This window comes from Salmo trutta, chromosome 16, assembly GCF_901001165.1.
Source record: "Salmo trutta chromosome 16, fSalTru1.1, whole genome shotgun sequence".
Classification (NCBI taxonomy): Eukaryota; Metazoa; Chordata; class Actinopteri; order Salmoniformes; family Salmonidae; genus Salmo; species Salmo trutta.
In genome coordinates, this window is record NC_042972.1 from 41822250 (window position 1) to 41841435 (window position 19186).

A 19186-nucleotide genomic window follows, 5' to 3' on the forward strand; every position below is an offset into this window, starting at 1 on the left:
AGAGCGAGAGAGAGCGAGAGCGAGAGAGACAGCGAGAGAGAGAGACAGCGAGAGAGAGACAGCGAGAGAGAGAGAGAGAGACAGCGAGAGAGAGACAGCGAGAGAGAGAGAGAGAGACAGCGAGAGAGAGACAGCGAGAGAGAGAGCGAGAGAGAGACAGCGAGAGAGAGACAGCGCGAGACAGCGCGAGAGAGAGAGAGAGAGAGAGAGAGAGAGAGAGACAGAGAGAGAGACAGAGCGAGAGAGAGAGACAGAGCGAGAGAGAGAGAGAGAGAGAGACAGAGCGAGAGAGAGAGAGAGACAGAGCGAGAGAGAGAGAGAGAGAGCGAGACAGAGCGAGAGAGAGACAGAGCGAGAGAGAGAGAGAGACAGAGTGAGAGAGAGAGAGAGACAGAGCGAGAGAGAGAGAGAGACAGAGCGAGAGAGAGAGAGAGAGACAGAGCGAGAGAGAGAGAGAGAGAGAGAGAGAGAGAGAGACAGAGCGAGAGAGAGAGAGAGAGACAGAGCGAGAGAGAGAGAGACAGAGCGAGAGAGAGAGAGACAGAGAGACAGAGCGAGAGAGAGAGAGACAGAGAGACAGAGCGAGAGAGAGAGACAGAGCGAGAGAGAGCGAGACAGAGCGAGAGAGAGAGAGAGAGAGAGACAGAGCGAGAGAGCGAGAGACAGAGAGACAGAGCGAGAGAGAGAGAGAGAGAGCGAGAGAGACAGAGCGAGAGAGAGAGACAGAGCGAGAGAGAGCGAGACAGAGCGAGAGAGAGCGAGAGCGAGAGAGAGCGAGAGAGAGAGAGACAGCGAGAGAGAGAGAGAGGGAGAGAGAGACAGCGAGAGAGAGACAGCGAGAGAGAGAGAGACAGCGAGAGAGAGAGCGAGAGAGAGACAGCGCGAGACAGAGAGAGACAGAGAGAGACAGAGAGAGACAGAGAGAGACAGAGAGAGACAGAGAGAGAGAGAGAGAGAGAGAGAGAGAGAGAGAGAGACAGAGAGACAGAGAGACAGAGAGACAGAGAGACAGAGAGACAGAGAGACAGAGAGACAGAGAGACAGAGAGACAGAGAGACAGCGAGACAGAGAGAGACAGAGAGAGAGAGAGAATATTGGCTGGGCCTTCCTGAGACCAGAACAGCCAATAATGGCAGTCCTATTAAAAAAAAAGAGTAAAAGCAATGTTCAGGAAACTCAGTTCCCTATGAATTAAAAACCAATAAACTCTGATACCTGGTTTCAGAGACAACAAAAACATGATTATTGTAGTTGGACTGCAGCTGAAATTCTTTGTTTCACATTGCTAATACAATTGTGTTACTGCACGAATCCAGACATTCATTACAGAACAAGGGGAAATCACGTTTAGTTATTCCCACAGTCTTTGTGGACTGCTAAAATCCGTAGTTACAGAATGGTGACTTGACACCAGTGTAGACTGAATAGCAGGCTCCTCCTGATGGAGCAGTGGGACTGTGTCCCTGAGGAGAAACCTACACCTGGATGGAGCTCAGATTGTACAGATTAACTGGTGGTATTCACCATCTCCCTCTGTGGCTGGGCAGGGCGTTGAAAAGTCTCCTCCCCCCGCCGTGCAAGGTCAAAAAAACACATTTCTATGACTCGACTGACTTGTACGTCAGGTTTGGAAGAGCTTAACTGTATACGTGGAAATTCAATGTACATAATTATGCAACCCGCAGTAAATCCTACAAACTATAGCCTTTTTCCTCAATGCAAAGCCTCTCCTTTAACGGCAACATTCACAGTCTCACTGCCCTACTGCTTTGGAAAGCTATCAGTCAGTCTATCCTCTTCAGTCTCCAGTTTGGCAGGCCGGTGTTCTGCTGCTTTTTTAAAGTGGAGCGTAATTGACTGGAGGTCACGTGACCCTCGGGGATGAAAAATGGCTGTGCTCAGCCTTGCGCAACTGAAATGGGGGATGAGTTAACAGCGTATTGACCACCCCATTGCACAGGCAATAAGGCTTGCTTTCAGTTCATCAAGAAAATGAAACTCATATGTATAAAGGTTTCATTGTCCAATAAAAACTCCCACACACGCACACCTTCAGTACACAAGAGCCTTGTGAAGATGGTTTTTCTTGGATGCTCACAGGCCATGTGATGTGTTTCTGCATATCCCAGCCTAACAAAGTCAACAACGGGCTTGTGAAACCACGAGTAAACAGTTTGCAAGCAGAATGAATTAGATATTAATTCAACACCCGGCATCCTATAATCCTTGTAAACCAAATCGGCTTACTTGAACACCAAACACGCAGCATAAGATGGTGAATGAAACTTTGATTCAACACAGAGGAGATGGAATAGGGAAATCAAACCCTACACCCCGGTGTGTCGATCTTTCATACCTGTTCAGGTTTGAGCCCTGGGGGCACCCAGGCATACTCCTCCAGCGCGCAGCCTGAGTCGTCGTCTGAGGTGGAGTTCCTCTGGAAGTCATACATCAGCTTAGTGACGGTCTTCTCCATCTCCAGAGGCACGGCTGTCATCACATGCTCCTCAAGCCTGCACTTACAATGGACACAGATCTTCCTACAGGACACAGGGACAGAGAGCAGAGGTCAGCGACGAGTTATAAAAGCTTACAGTAGACACAGATCTTTCTTCAGGGAAGATAAAAGTGATCAACAGTTATCCATAGGCCAAGCTTCGAGTGGACACATGTCCACGTGAATGGTGATATTAAACACTGTGGCTAGCCAACCAGGACATATGTCTTGTACGTACGGCAAAATGTGGGTCGAGTTCAGAACTCTTTCGATGTCTATCTTTGTTTTGAGGGTTTTCTATTGCAAAGCAACGAAGCATGTGATATTTAAACTCCACAATAGTTCAAGGGCCAGGGTTCAAATGTCAAGGCTTCCTGCCGCGCGTCTCACCGAGGAAGAAGGATCTCGGAGACATTCTAGCTCCCACAATTCTCTAGGTAACGCGAGTGAGGACATAATGACAAACCGGTTAAGGAAATGATTCGCCGAGCTACTGACAGTGATGGAAAGCAGTACTGTAAATACACATTTCTCCTCCTGTCTTTACAAGGTTACCTTCAAACTGTCTCAGATGCTCAGACAGGATAAAACTCTGTTCTCATTCATCAAGAACCAGACAACGGGTTAACAAGCCCACACAAGGTATCCGTTTTGTTTGCATACAGAAGAACGACTGCAAATGTTTGTAAGAGTGTGGCGCTTTCGTTTTTATGTCCTTTTCAGTCTAAGCATAGTATATGTGACTAGTGCCCCCCCCCCCCCCCCCTTAAAAACAGAACAAACTGAAGATGTGAACTAGGCTACACCCAGACAAACATGGTGAAAGTCCTCTGTTTGGTCAGCAGACCCTGTAACCAGGGTTAGCCTGCAGGTCATATCCACTAACCTCCTCTGCTGCCCCTCAGGCAGCCTAACCCATAATCCAGACAGACGCCTGGTGGGCAGCACAGGGTCAGAAGAACAGCGGCTTAAGGCCTCTTTAACGGCAAAAAGAAACAGAGGCTCTTACTGGGAACAGTGTAGTTAGCTAGGTACACCACCTGATACAGCCTCACCACCCAAAGAGTGTTTCTGCCTTTATAAACGGCAAACTAAACATTTGCATCTGCACTGGGTTGTTATTAACCAGTTATTTAAATGAGCATTGTGAAGTGAAATAGAGAGGTGGCTGATTACTATTGAGAACAACAAAAAAAGACACATGGTTTTGTAAAGATGGATTCCCCAATTACGTTAGTGGAAAACCTTCTGACATGTTAAAAATAGTTAAACTAGTGATGCATGTCTGGGGTCGAGTACATGTCTAATAGGCAGATCTCTGCTTCTTCAATATCCTTTGGCAAGGGCAATCTACCTGAGCTCCTGGAGGCGACTGGCTTCAGAGAGCAGTCTCCATGAATATTAAAGCAACATATACTGAAATGCCAAGATATCTAATCTATGAATACTGATGGAAGTGGTAAGTAGTACATGGAGCCAGGCCTTACAGACTAAGTCGTCAGCTCTCTGACAAGCAGTCCATCCGTACAGTGGAGGAGAATAGATAATTAAACAGCCCATCCCAGAGGTAGGACACCTAGCCTGGGGCTAAAGCATCCGGAGTCCTCTCATTACAATACAGCAGTCCCCCATCATTACTAATGGATGTGTGATTAACAGGAGACAAACACACATACTCGCATACACACACACACACACACACACCGAATGTACGTTAGAACACAGGAGAGATGATTCAGGAAGCCACGCCAAAAGAAACTTTTTTTATATAAATATGCCACACACACACACACATCTCCCACTCCTCTTGATGCTAGCGGATTCCTTCTGCCTTTTTGGTGGCGAGCAGGCTTAGCAATAGGGGTTTAAATATAGCCTGGAGGAGTACATTGGGCCTGGAGGAGAGTGTTTGACACTGCATTCCTGGTTAGAGTAGTGTCTCTGTTTTAAAATGATACAGACAGAGGCCTTACAAAACACCAAGCCAATGTTTCTCCTTGTCTTTGAGCTGGGCATGTGAGCAGGAGGGCTGGAGTCCCGTGAGACCCATGAGTCTCTCTCTCTCCAGATGGAGGACATCGTCCAGTGATTCACCTCCCAAACATCTGATCTCCCTGCTTCAGAATTGGCAGAGATATGCCCAGGGCCTAAGCCTCTGATTTACAACACGCTGCACATGACTGGGATTTCCAGCTTGAAACACTATCCCATGTTACACTAGTCATCTACACGTCTTCAATTAGGGGGAATTGAGTACTCTGGTAATACAAGTGCATCACCAACGCCTCCACGAAGGGAGGAGAACGAAGTAAATTAAGTAGACGGTTTCCCCTTTAAACATGACTAGCCTTTCCTCTCCTGGGGCAGGTAAAGCCTTCCATTCCCAGAGCACAGCAGGAACCCTTTACGGACTGGAAGGTATCCGAGAGGACAATAATCCCTGAGACTGATGTAAGCAGACAATCATTCACCACCGCAGTGTTAATCATCGCATCGCTCCTCCACATCTCCCCGGCAACAGCCAAGTTAAACAGCTACAGTCTGACACACTGCACAGTCAGTAGACACACCAACCGCACAGGCTCAATCCACTGGTGAAACCGATGCCCAAGAAACTAGACTGACCCACACACAAACAAGTTCTAACTAGACTAGAGATACGTACTGTATTTTATTAAGCATTATTTATTCACCACTCTGGATTTCTTTAAACACCTACGGACTAGTACAAATCCTCTGAGGTACTGGTACAAATCCTCTGAGGTACTGGTACAAATCCTCTGCCAACTGAGGGAATCCTCAACAGGTTGGATTGAGTGGTGGTGGTACATCTGCCATAGGGTAAGTTGTCATTCAGGTCGTAAACACCTCCTCTAAAGTGTGCAACACATCCACAATGCTCGTCTTCCTGAAAAACAGCCATGGAGTTGAGAGGGCTTGATGTGGTATTCGAAAAGAACCCCATCCCAGACTCATTCTGGAGTAGCTCCCAGAGCAAATGCTGCTTTTCATGGCATCATTCCGGACAGATTAGACACCATGTTTAAACGGCAGCCCAGAGGAGAGGTTTCGAGGAACAGCTGGAGGTCGGCAGCAGAAAGATTTCTCTGCTGCTTTTGTTTTGCATGGAGAAGAGGAGGACATATTCTTTCTTTTTTTAACTGCCTTTTGTTCTGAGATCAGATGAACATTTCCATTCAGCGCTATTAAGATTACATTCCTGAAAACCCTTGAACATGCAAATGGTACTGTGTCAAAGGAAACAGTAACAAAGTATTTAGTCTTTGTTTGGCCTAATTTGGTCGTTTATTGAAGCATGCACGTTCAGTTTTAAAATCACTGAACTGCACAACATTCTGAAGAGGAATCAAACTCAACAAAGGCATTTGTTATTAGCAGCTAATTACTGGTGACTCGATCCAATATGTTCCATCTAATGGAGATTAGCCCTGCGACCACCTGACGCAATAAATCACAATCCATTCTCTCCAACACACACAGGCACCTGACAACACAGAATATGATAAGCAGCCACACACACACGGGACACTATCACATAACATAGTTTGTCTCAGAGAAGTAGATTGGGGGGAAAAGGCCAGTCATCTCTCTACACTGCCTCTTTGTGATGTGCAGATTTAGAGTGGGAAGTGCAGGAAGTGAGCAAGGATTAGAGTTATGTAACATCTAACTGAGCATGATGCTTTTCAGCTACAGCAGCTTCATACCAGAAGATCATATTCATTATTCATAAGTGTTTACTTGTTCTGTAACTGCTACATATGCATGGCAAGTCACAGAGAGGGCAGGCTCCTGAGACTTCAGTCCTCATATGGAACTGTTGCTATGGTTATCTCATGAGAGACTGTCAAACTGTCATTGGGGAAACCATCTGTAAAATGATCAGCAAGTTTGAAAAGCTGACAAACACAACTAGTCTAAATGTAGCCTAATGGACGGAATTAAAAAATGTCATGGTGTTGAAAATGGATGGTCAAAAACGGACCTTTTGCATCCAAGACAGATGGTTGGTTGCCTATGAATTGAGGCAACCGGTAGTATAGATGTTTCAGAGCAATACAGCCTGATATTTCCATTACCCCTGGACTCGTATCCAGCTGCTGGAGTGTCAATTATTCCCCAGTAAATCCGTTTATATGCGAATCCAAAATGACCTATCCTGACTCAATCAATCCCGCGTCCGGCCAGTGCCAGACCATTAGAGGCAACACAACAAAATCTAATCCCTGAAAGGCACTGGTTCGTTTTTTACCACGCACCACGAAGAGAAGAGAAAGGGTATAATAACACATCCATTACAGAGGATAGCCTATGAATGAGAGGTGAAGATAGTGAGATTATTTCTACTATTGCGTGCGAGAACACACTTTTTTTTTTTATTAAAGAATGATACGTTCCTAAGTAGTAGCACCAGCAATGGTAACATTTAGCCTACTTCTAAACCATGAACGCTTAATTGTCAAATACATTTAAACTCATAGCCCACTGATATTGATATGATTATTTATTTTTAATCGAGCACACCATGAGAGCCACATAGGCTACACAGTAGAACACAGCGGGCAACAAATGTAGCCTATCTTGCGGTGAGAAAATATCAAATCCACTTTCAACAAGACCTTTCAACCGCATTAATAGTTCACCCAGGCTGGCAGTTTTCTGTCATTTCTTCCTCGTAAACTAAACCAGTGGTTCCCAACCGGGGTAACTAGGACCCCTGGGGTTACTTGGCCTATCCACGGGGGGTACGTGAGAAGACTCACGAGAGCATAGGCTTACTGGTAAAATGCACATGAGGGCAGAATCACTGAACAAAACCACAAGTTAAAAACCGAAATGGATAGTGTCGTGAAGGTTGGGACACAACAGGGCGCAAAGATAGCCTTGTCAACTGCGCAATAACAGCTTGATACATAATAATGGAGCAAAGGGTAGAATATCGGCTTTGCTTACCTTATTACAAAGTAGGTGAGAGGGAGAGCACGGCTCTGCTTCCGGTGATGGTAATTTTCAAACACACTTTAATCATTGCAAGCCTTTTCATAGTCTAGGCTAGCCTACTATTCATGCGTCACAGTTTTACGAATCCTGCACTCTCACTCTCTGGTCCGTGCGAAGCCGCAATATGTTCCTAGACTATTGTCCCCCTCGCTCCGCGAGTATTTTAGTCACGCTGCTCCGCAAACACATCCGACAAGCGCACGGATTCTTGGAAGTAAAGCTATACGTATAAAAAAAAAACAATAAGTGGTTGTACACAAATACCCCTACAGTTAGTCCACCTATGTTGAGATAATGCAATAGCCTAAAATGTGTACGTTCCGAACAAATCCAAAACAATCCTTTTGGAAGCAGCAACAGAAACCTAGAAAGTAAAAAAAATGTTCCACAGGGACTTTTAGTGCGTAACCATACAGAGTGCTGAGCAGCGACTTACTCGCCTGAGTGCCTGGCTGAATGAGTGCCTGGCTGTCCTTGCCAGCACCACCACCTCCTCCCTCCCGAATGCCAACGACCAACGGTGATGTCAGGAAGTCACCGTCCTAATGTTGGTATAATTAGCGGTGTGAATGACTGGTGTTTTGTAATCATTTGCATGCAAATTAAACCATTTCCCCGAATCAACTGCCCCCAGGCAATGAGAAAAGGAATAGACTGTGGGGTATCGGAGGTATAAGCCACTAAACAAAATGCATAACAATTACCAATATAATGGAGGAGAAGGGTCATAGCCTATGGTCTACAGAATACTAGTGTGGACTGGAGTAAGGTAATCAAACTGCCTTTATTTCCCAATACACTGTAGTATAAGAGGTCATTTTATATACTGCTTGGTTATCAAATGCTTATAAGCAGTTTATCAACAGATATATATATATATAAAACATTGTTACTAGGCCTCTGAAATAGCTCCCTGTCATTGACTACTTTCTGCAGGACCACAGAGGTGAACAATAGCTTCACCTTTCAGCTCATCCACATCAATGAACAGGAAGGAAGTGTGACAGGCAAGAACGTTTTTGAACACTAGGCTATTGGAACATAGTTGGAACAAAACTGTTCATAATTGACTGTACTTCCAATCTACACCGAAAATATCCAAGACATTTTTCATACTCACAAAAAGTGTATTCTTTCTAATTTTATGCACAATTTTTTTTTGATCCCTGTTAGTGAGTATTTATGCTTTTGTCAAGATAATCCATCCACCTGACAGGTGTGGCATATCAAGAAGCTGATTAAACATCATGATCATTACACAGGTACACCTTGTGCCAGGAACAATATAAGGACACTAAAAATGTGCAGTTTTGTCATAGATGTCTCAAGTTTTGAGGCAGCATGTAATTGTATTTGCATTTATTATGGATCCTCATCAGCTACTCTTCCTGGGGTCCAGCAAAAGTAAGGCCGTTTATACAATTTTTAAAACATTACAATAAATTCACAGATTTCACAGCACACTGTGTGCCCTCAGGCCCATACTGCACCACTACCACAGATCTACAGTACTAAATCCATGTGTATGTACGTATAGTGCGTATACTATCGTGTGTGTGTGTGTGTGTGTGTGTTTGTATGCATGTGTCTGTACCAATGTTTGTGTTGCTTCACAGTCCCTGCTGTCCCATAAGGTGTTTTTTTTTTTTTTTTTTTTTAAATCAAATTTTACTGCTTGTGTCAGTTACTTGATGTGGAATAGAGTTCCATGTAGTACTGTGTGCCTCCCATAGTCTGTTCGGGACTGTGAAGAGACCTCTTGTGGCATTTCTTGTGGGGTATGCATGGGTGTCCGAGCTGTGTGCCAGTAGTTTAGACAGACAGCTCGGAGCATTCAACATAAATAAAAGTAGTGATGAAGTCAGTCTCTCCTTCACTTTCAGCCAGGAGAAATTGACATGCATATTATTAATATTAGCTCTCTGTGTACGTCCAAGGGTCAGCTGTGCTGCCTTGTTCTGAGCCAATTGCAATTTTCCTAAGTCCTTTTTTTGTGGCACCTGACCACACAACTGAACTGTAGTCAAGGTGCGACAAAACTAGGGCCTGTAGGACCTGCCTTGTTGATAGTGTTGTTAAGAAGGCAGAACATTGCCTTATTATAGACAGACTTCTCCTCTTAGCTACTACAGCATTAATATGTTCTGACCATGACAGTTTACAATCTAGGGTTACTCCAAGCAGTTTAGTCATCTCAACTTGCTTCCACATTATTTATTACAAGAATTAGTTGAGGTTTAGGGTTTAGTGAGTGTTTTGTTCCATATACAATGCTTTTAGGTTAAGAAATATTTAGGGCTAACTTATTCCTTGCCACCCACTCAAACTAACTGCAGCTCTTTGAGTGTTCTAGTCATTTCAGTCGCTGTAGTAGCTGACATGTATAGTGTTGAGTCATCCGCATACATAGACACTCTGGCTTTACTCAAAGTCAGTGGCATGTCGTTAGTAAAAATTGAAAAAAGCAAGGGGCCTAAACAGCTACCCTGGGGTATTCCTGATTATAACTGGATTATATTTGAGAGGCCTCCATTAAAGCACACCCTCTGTGTTCTGTTAGACAAGTAGCTCTTTATCCACTTTATAGCAGGGGGTGTAAAACCATAACACATGTTTTTCCAGAAGCAGACTATGATCGATAATGTCAAAAGCTGCACTGAAGTCTAACAAGACAGCCCCCCCAATAATTTTATCATCAATTTATCTCAGCCAATCATCAGTCATCAGCCATGATGACACAGGAATATCCACCTGAACTGTTGCCAGATAATTAAATGTTTATTTCTCTACCATAAGCCACCTCCAATGTTGTGTTAGAGAACCAGCCTCACAATCGCAGACCCCGTGTAACCACGCCAGCCCAGGACCTCCTCATCCGGCTTCTGCACCTTCTGTGCGAAGGGGGGCCAGGGTGCTGAGAAGTATTTCTGTCTGTAATAAAGCCTATTTTGTGGGGGAAAATTCATTCTGATTGGCTGGGCCTTGCGCCCCATTGGGTGGGACTGGCTCCCAAGAGGGTGGCCTATGCCCTCCCAGGTCCACCCATGGCTCCAGCCTTCCCAGTCATGTGAAATCCATAAATTAGGGCCTAATGAATGTATTTCAATTGACTGATTTCCTTATATGAACTGTAACTCAGCAAATCTTAGACAATTGTTGCGTTTATATTTTTGTTCAGTATGTTTTATTTATTTTTTATTTAACCTTTATATAACTAGGCAAGTCAGTTAAGAACAAATTCTTATTTACAATGATGGCCTAGGAACAGTGCCTTGTTCAGGGGCAGAACGTCAGATCTTTACTTTGTCAGCTCGGGGATTCGATCTAGCAAACTTTCGGTTACTGGCCCAACGCTCTAACCACTTGCCGCTCCAAAGTATATATTCACATCATAGTAAAACAACTTGAAAGCTAATGTAGAAAAATGGATATATAGGCCTAAGCATATCAGTGTAACGACTGGGTCCTAGGGTTCTGTTTGAGACCAAAATAAATAGTTCCACTTTTAGAATGAAATCAGTGTATCCCGTTACAAACCAAAATATATACTTGACTTAACTATGTCAGTCACAATTAGTTGTCGCCTTTGGAGAGGTGATTTGGTATTGAAAGGTTTATTTGTGAGGTTTATTTGTGGACTCAAACCAGATTACTTACATCTTGGCTATTTTGAGCCATCGTAATCTTACAAACACTTGCACAGCTCTAAGGCTGTAATGCTATCCAAGCTCCTTTCCAGAATTAGTGTTAGGAGTGTTTAACAATGTCCGAATACTGCTGCTAATTTGCTTATTTGTTTTGCATTGAATGGGTCGAGAGAGGGAAAATGATGACCAAACCCAACAAAATCGATTTATTTCTGGTGAAATATGCTTAACGGATTTATGGTTAATTTCAAAGGGGAAACAGTATAATGAGGGGGAGTTAGTAATTAAATCAAGATGTGTTTATTTTTCCTCAAATGCCTCCTCAGCAGTGTTTTAGCAGAGGAAAAAGGAAAGTAAAATAACTGAACAGAACTCGTTGAGACAGTTTGTGAAGCTGCTAAAAACTGCTGGTGGCTCTGGACAACTTTCTCAGTTTGAGGAAGTTGCAGTTGTCTTTCTGTCCTCCTTTACCTCTTGGAGTCAGCCTACAGCTTTCTCTCCCGATGCTGCATGTCTGGCCTGGATTCCCCCTTCACACGTGGCGGAGCGCCTCTCCCTGGCTGCCAGTCTTTAGCCCCACATACAAGTACACAACCCCTTTACAAACACAAGAGTATCAATTACCCCTCACCCTGTATTTAAGGCCTTTCCACAGGCTTTTATGAGGAACTGTAAGTGACAGCGTCCCCAGTTCACAGCCGCAGAGCGGGTCAACTGGTCTGGGGCCTGTCGCTGCTTCATATGGGCTTTAGCCTTTCCCCAATAAACTGATCCAGGGCCTAGTTTCTTTACTGCTCTAATAAAAACATACGGGCCAGCTTGGGGAACATGCCATGGGTAAAATTTACTTTAGTGCCTCTGGATGGTCATTTTAGTTAAGGAGAACAGGTTTACTCCATTCTAAAGCATGCATTATCATATCAGTTACTTTGTCCCGATCAGAGGATGAACGATAGTGTAAACAAGCCATTTGAAATATGTTTTATAGTTGCACTTCCTGAGAGGATCTTATCTGGCATTTCTTTCTGAATTGTGTGTATTCTTATTTTTTTTAGATTTTTATATACACTGAACAAAAACATAAAATGCAACATGCAACAATTTCAAAGATTTTACTGAGTTACAGTTCATAGAAAAGTCAATCAATATAAATAAATTCATTAGGCCCTAATCTGGATTTCATATGCCTGGGAATACAAATATGTATCTGTTGGTCACAGATAATAATAATAACTTTAAAAAAGTAGGGGTGTGGATAAAAAAATAAAATAAAAAAGTCAGTATCTGGTGTGATCACCAGTTGCCTTTCTAAGCGTGATACATCTCCTTCGCATAGAGTTGATCAGGCTGATGATTGTGTCCTGTGAAATGTGGTCCCAATCCTCTTCAATCGCTGTGCGAAGTTGGATATTGCCGGGAACTGGAACACGATGTCGTACTCGTCAATCCAGAGCATCCCAAACATGCTCAGTAGGTGATATGTCTGGTGAGTATGCAGGCCATGAAAGAACTGGGACATTTTCAGCTTCCAGGAATTGTGTCCAGATCCTTGCGACATGGGGCCGTGCAGTATCATGCTGAAACATGCGGTGATGGAGCAGATGAAGGGCACGTCAATGGCCTTAGGGTCTTGTCACAGTATCTCTGTGCATTTAAATTGCCATCAATAAAATGCAATCGTGTTTGTTGTCCGTAGCTTATATTTGCCCATAATATAACCCCACCTCCACCACGGGGCACTCTGTTCACAACGTTGACATTAGCAAACTGCTTGCCCACACAACGCCATACAAGCTGTCTGCCATCTGCCCTGTACAGTTGAAACCGGGAGTCATCCATGAAGAGCACCACTTCTCCAGCCTGCCAGTGGTCCTGGAAGGTGAGCATTTGTCCAGTGAAGTCGATTATGACATCGAACTGCGGTCAGGACAAGACTCTACTGAGGATGACGAGCAGGCAGATGAGCTTCCCTGAGACGGTTTCTGACAGTTTGTGCAGAAATTCTTCATTTGTGCAAACCCACAGTTTCATTAGCTGTCCAGGTGGCTGGTCTCAGACGGTCCCACAGGTGACTATGCCTGGCGTTGAGGTCCTGGGCTGGCATGGTTACACGAGGTCTGCGGTTGTGAGGCCTGTTGGACGTACTTCCAAATTCTCTAAAACGACATTGTAGGTATATGGTAGAAAAATTAACATTAAATTATCTGTCAACAGCACTGGTGGACATTCCTATTTTTTCAATGAAATCTTTACCCCTTTTTTCTCCCCCAATTTTGTGATATCCAATTGGTAGTTAAAGTCTTGTCCCATCGCTGCAACTCCACCAACGGACTCAGGAGAGGCGAAGGTCGAGAGCCATGCGTCCTCCGTAACACGACCCTGCCAAGCCACACTGCTTCTTGACACACTGCTCGTTTAACCCAGAAGCCAGCCGCACCAATGTGTCAGAGGAAACACCGTCCAGCTGGTGGCCGAAGTCAGCTTGCAGGCGCCCGGCCCGCCACAAGGAGTTGCTAGAGTGCAATGGGACAAGGAAATCCCAACTGCCAAACCCTCCCCTAACCCGGACAACGCTGTGCCAATTGTGCTTAATGGGTCTCCCAGTCACGGCCGGCTGTGACACAGCCTGGGATCTAACTCGGGGTTGTAGTGACGCCTCAAGCATTGAGATGCAGTGCCTGGGATATTTTATTTCAGCTCATGAGACATGGGACCAACACTTTACATGTTGCGTTTATATTTTTGTTTAGTACATATTTCTAGGTATTACTGCACTGTTGGAGCTAGAAACAAGCATTTTGCTTGCATGTGGGATAACATCTGCAAATCTTTGTACACAACCAATACACTTTGATTTGATTTATCATACACCAATATTATCTAAACCTTACCAAGGAAGGAAGTGAAGTACAAAGAAAAAATGAAATTTGTCAGTATAAGAAACCAGCGGTTTTTCCAAGCTTGCGTTGGTCCAAATTGACCCATAATTGAATGTTTTAACACCACCATCCTCTTCACATCCTTTCATGTGGCAAATGCTGATGATGACTATCACTGAGTCAACATCAAGGCAGCTAAGGGAAAGGGGGATATCTAGTCAGTTGTACAATGGAAGGCATTCAACTGAAATGTGTCTTCCGCATTTAATCCAACCCCTCTGAATCAGAGAGGTGTGGGGGGCTGCCATAATCGACATCCATGGCTTCGGCACCCTAGGAACAGTGGGTTAACTGCCTTGCTCAGGGGCAGAACGACAGATTTTTACCTGGTCAGCTCTGGGATTCAATCCAACAACCTTCCGGTTACTGGCCCAACGCTCTAACCCAAGGGTGGGCAACTCCAGTCCCCAAGGGCCTGATTGGTGTCACATTTTTATCCGTCCCTAGCAAACACAGCTGATTAATCAACTTGCATTCTAAACTGAAGATCATGATTAGGTGATTATTGGAGTCAGGTGTATTAGCTGGGGCAAAACTGTGACCACAATCAGGCCCTCAAGGCCTGGAATTGCCCACCCCTGCTCTAACCACTAGGCTACCAAGACTCACCCCAACAGCTGATCACTGAGCTGATCACTGAGGAGAGAGACAGAGCTGATCACTGAGGAGAGAGACAGAGCTGATCACTGAGGAGAGAGACAGAGCTGATCACTGAGGAGAGAGACAGAGAGAGAATAGTCCTTTTCTGGTATGACTACTCAGAGATAACCACGTACATTTTTAGAGACAGGGCTCGCATCAAATCATTTGCGACCAACAAGCCAGTTAGATAGTCTGAGGGAAAGGAAGTTGAATCTAACCTTGTTTTCAGCCTCAGATAGGGGGTTGGAGTAATTCCCAGCCAAGTACTAAGGGGGACTAAGGCTGTGGATGGATAATCAGCTCAGCTCAAGAGCACTTCTACAATAATTCTCCCAGCAGATAAGTGATTATTATATATATATATATATATTTTTTTTTTTATAGAGAGGAAAAAGGGGGGAAAGGAATAACGAGAAGAGTAGCCAGTTTGGCTGAAATTATAATCCGTCCGTCCTTCCGTCTAGTGGCCCTGCTATAGCCAGGCTGGGGAAGTCATTAGGCCACAAGGAGAGCGTGTGTTCTCCTGCTCCAGCTCCATGCATGGAAGGGGCCTGGGCTCTGGAGTGGCCTTGAGGAGAGGCTCTTGAGGGGCAGGCTATTTCAGCCCTTGCTGGCCCACTTACAACAAGAGCTCTTCAGCGTGAAGAAACGTGTTGCTAGGACCCCAGCCATCAGACCATCCATCTCAAGCCACAGACAGCCTGGCCCTCAGGGGCTGTGGAGCACGTTCCTCAGTGTACAGTACATTACCCTACCCCCGTCTCTCTGTGAGCTTTCCCAGTCCTACATGTGGATTCAGATTCAAAACATAACTGGGTCACGTTTGCCTCCGGCTGAGAAAGGTGTGGGAGTCAGTAAAAAGGTATGTGTAGAAGATGCAAAGGGAAATGTCAACTGATAAACATGAGCAATTGAGAGAGAAATGATTTTGCATCAACGTGAAGTAAGAAAATGGAAAAGCCTCTTCAGTGAACAGCCTGCCGTCTAATCCTCCCACACCAAACATCCTAGGTCTGTTTTATGACTAAGCTCCCATACATCCTCCAGCGGGAGGATTTAAATCAAATCAAATTGTATTAGTCGCATACCCAGATTTGCTATCGTTATCGCAGGTGCAGCACGAAATGCTTGTGTTTGTAGCTCCAACAGTGCAGTAATACCTAGCAATACACACAACAAGAAATGAGGAAATATCAGAATGAGCAATGACAGAGTCCGTTCGGTCGGTCAGTCGGTAGGTAGGTATGTGTATGTATATGTATTGTATAATGGTGTGTATAGACAGTATATGAATAGAAAAGGTGTGTACAGCAGTAGTTATATAGGATGAGCCTTGACTAGAATACAGTATAGACATATGAAGTAGGTAAAACGTATGTAAACATTATTAAAGTGACCAGGGTTCAATGACTATGTACATAGGGCAGCAGTCTCTAAAGCTGGTCACTCCCATTCAGTCAGACTGCAGGGTTCTGGAACACCGCATGGTTCCATTCTAGAACCTTCTCCTCCTTGGAGCTCCTCAGCCCTCTTCTCTCTCCCTGCATGCGCCACAGTTGCCATATGGAGAGGAGTGACCAGATGTTTCATTCATAATAGATATGATCAGCCTCATTAGGGTGACCACAGCATAGCAACAACACCAGCCGCTTGATACATGATATTGCCCCATTCTGTCAGTATACTAAAGCCTCAGATGTACTCTACAACACCACAGCCAGCTACGCAGAACAACAGTACATATTGCTAATGCATACCGCTTGAAGAGAGGAATAGAAGATGCCAAATTGAACACAGTCTGTGGTCTAGGAAGGGGAGTACAACTCCCCAGTGATCTAAACACAGCCAACGTGTGTGATTACCGTCTCCTGTTTTAGCCAATCACCTGGGTCGTGCTCCACTTTCTCCAGAGCCTCCTGTAATGGTTTAAACCTCAGCAATTCAAACTTCTAGTTAAATAAACCCTTGCTTAAGTATGCCATGTTTAAATATTTAGTTGAGAAAGACTGGCTGGAAGGGGAGAAGGATCAGTCAAACAGTGGTGGGTCTGCCTGAGGGGGTTCTGTCTGTCCATTATTGTCAGGGACCAGGAGGGAGAACAGTGCTCTGCTTATGTCCACTTACAGCTCCGTTAGATTTTCAATTTGTTATCAACACAATCCAAGGCCATGGCAGAACATTCCTCAGACAACTGTCTAGAGGAGAGTTTCCTCCTTGCTGTTCCACAAATAATAAAATGTAGTAGACTAAGAAAACAGAAGATTTACATTTATTAAGCTTTTATAACTGCCATTTTAAATCGGTCAGATGTAATTTGTGCCAGTAAGGGTACACCTCTAAACTTAGAAAGACGACAAGTGGCAATTAATGTGTACTGGCAAAAAAGACCATATAGGGCTCTTGCTTTCTTAAAGGCGTGCACGCTCACATACACACTGCAGTCTGGTAAATGTATCAGGGTTAGGGATCAGGGAAGGCGTGGACCCGAGTCCAGGATGGACTCTCCTGTTACAGGAGAGCGAGCGAGAGAGAGAGAACGAGACAGAGAAACTTAGAGAAAGCCAGGACACTCTCATTCATCTGCTAAGAAAAATATTACCCTTGGCTCCTGTTTGAAATACCTTTGTAATTTGCAATAGCAAATATAAAACCTCTGAAAAATCAGATCAGAGTCCAATCAGCCTATTACTTGCCTGTTACAAACACCAAGCTCCAGTCAGTTCGATGGGTTGGTGTTGTCAAAATACGATTGGTCCTGTACGAAAAGCTTCTAACCAATCTGCTACTGTAAACCCCATCTGAATACACACAACAAGAAATGAGGAAATATCAGAATGAGCAATGTCTACCCAGGAATAAAAAACAGACCTGGTTTCTTCACTAATCCATTTCTACCCTTCCACCTCAGTAATCCAACCTAAAGCGTTTCACTTGGATAACGTTCTCACAGGGGACTTATGCTTAGAGTACTACAGGCTATTCTGAAATAAAAATGTATTTAATTGATAGAGGTTTTGCAGAATGAGTTAGAAGTGAAGGTGTGTAGAGCCAGGATTAAATAGAGTTGTCTGTTATGAACAGATGAAACTAGATGAAGAGAAAACGGGGGATTTAAAACACTTCAACCTGATTTCAGAGCCAGCAGAACAAAAGGCCCAGAGCTTATCTAAGTGGTCAATAAAGTCATAAAGAGGATGACTTCCTAACCACACAGCAGAGGTTCTGGGAGGAGGAGGGGGGTCCTCATCCAATTAACAGTGTTTCATCTCAACCAACCCTGAAATAAAACAACCACCCATCCAATTCACCAACTAATAAAAAGGACTTTGTTCACTTTGGTCAGGCCATTCATTCCACCCCAAGATCCATTTAATTATCCGATTTCCTGCATCAAGCTGTGATCGATGATGAGCCGATGACACACAAGCTCCATGTCGATATGACCACCGCTGCTTTCTCCACAGGGGCGGTCTGGTCCAGCTCCGGTAGCAGTTATGGATTGGTAACTGAAGAGGGATTGGCAGTGGTAGGATCTTTGGAGTGAGCTGTGGATTTCTGTTACCAGACACAGAGTGAGTGTGACCCCACCACTCAACCGAGTATGTGTAGCGTTGAGACTGATTGGAGGTCTGAGAATACATGATGACTCATTTAGAATCCACGTGTACTGTGTAATCATGAAAACTCAGCAGAACACAGACACGCACAAATACACACACACAAGTTGCAGACAGTCCAACAAAAGGTGGAGGTATTGAGACAATCAGGAGCTCCTCCACCACGTCTTTCCCCGCTCCCCACTGTAGCTTCTACCCCCCCCCCCCCCCATGTAGACTTGGAAATCAGTGAGAGAGCAACACCCTGAGAGGAACTAAATGACCCTGGCACAAGGCTGTTCATAACACCCAGCCTGCCATTCGCCCCTGTTTATTTGAACTGTGAACCACACCGTGTATGTGTGTATAGAGGGGGAGGGCGAAGCCGGCTATTCTAAAGTAAATCCTGTGTCCTGCCCCTTTCACACTCCACACTCTGAGCACGTTTATCTCCCCGCAGGCGCCCGGCGCCCCTGTGGTTCTCCAGGCACAGACAGTCCTCTGTGTGCCCAACCAGGGCTGCACGGCACAGGCATGGAGAGAACAAACACCCCCTGCCCTCCTGGAGCCCCAGAGCCCAGACACAGGACATGCTGTGACCCACATATGGGAAGCCCTCTTTCAGCATTGGACTACCGCCTGCTAGGCCCTCTCCTGCCCCCTCCACTCACTGCACAATGCCAGTGATTATGTATGGAGATTATTCAAAGCAGTCCCTGTGATGGAGGGAGACTGGAGGAACAGTGTGTTTGGGATTTGGTTCTTGGTAACAGTGCCTGCGGGTAGTGGAGGATGAGAAACTGTATCATAAATGAACCGACTGTTTTAATTCACAGCCTGGAA

The 19186-nt window shown here is 44.8% G+C and overlaps 1 protein-coding gene across 3 annotated transcripts in view; it reads right to left on the reverse strand.

Annotated features, from left to right (window-relative positions):
- LOC115150767 (prickle-like protein 2) overlaps positions 1-19186 on the reverse strand; it is a 111499-nt gene that overhangs the window by 15758 nt on the left and 76555 nt on the right. For 2 of the 3 annotated variants that reach the window (XM_029694427.1, XM_029694429.1), the window contains one exon: positions 2357-2540. In XM_029694427.1, coding sequence (XP_029550287.1) covers positions 2357-2540 — 184 coding nt within the window. Of the gene's footprint in view, positions 1-2356; positions 2541-7471; positions 8011-19186 lie in introns of those variants that run through there. The other variant, XM_029694428.1, reaches the window with a different exon arrangement.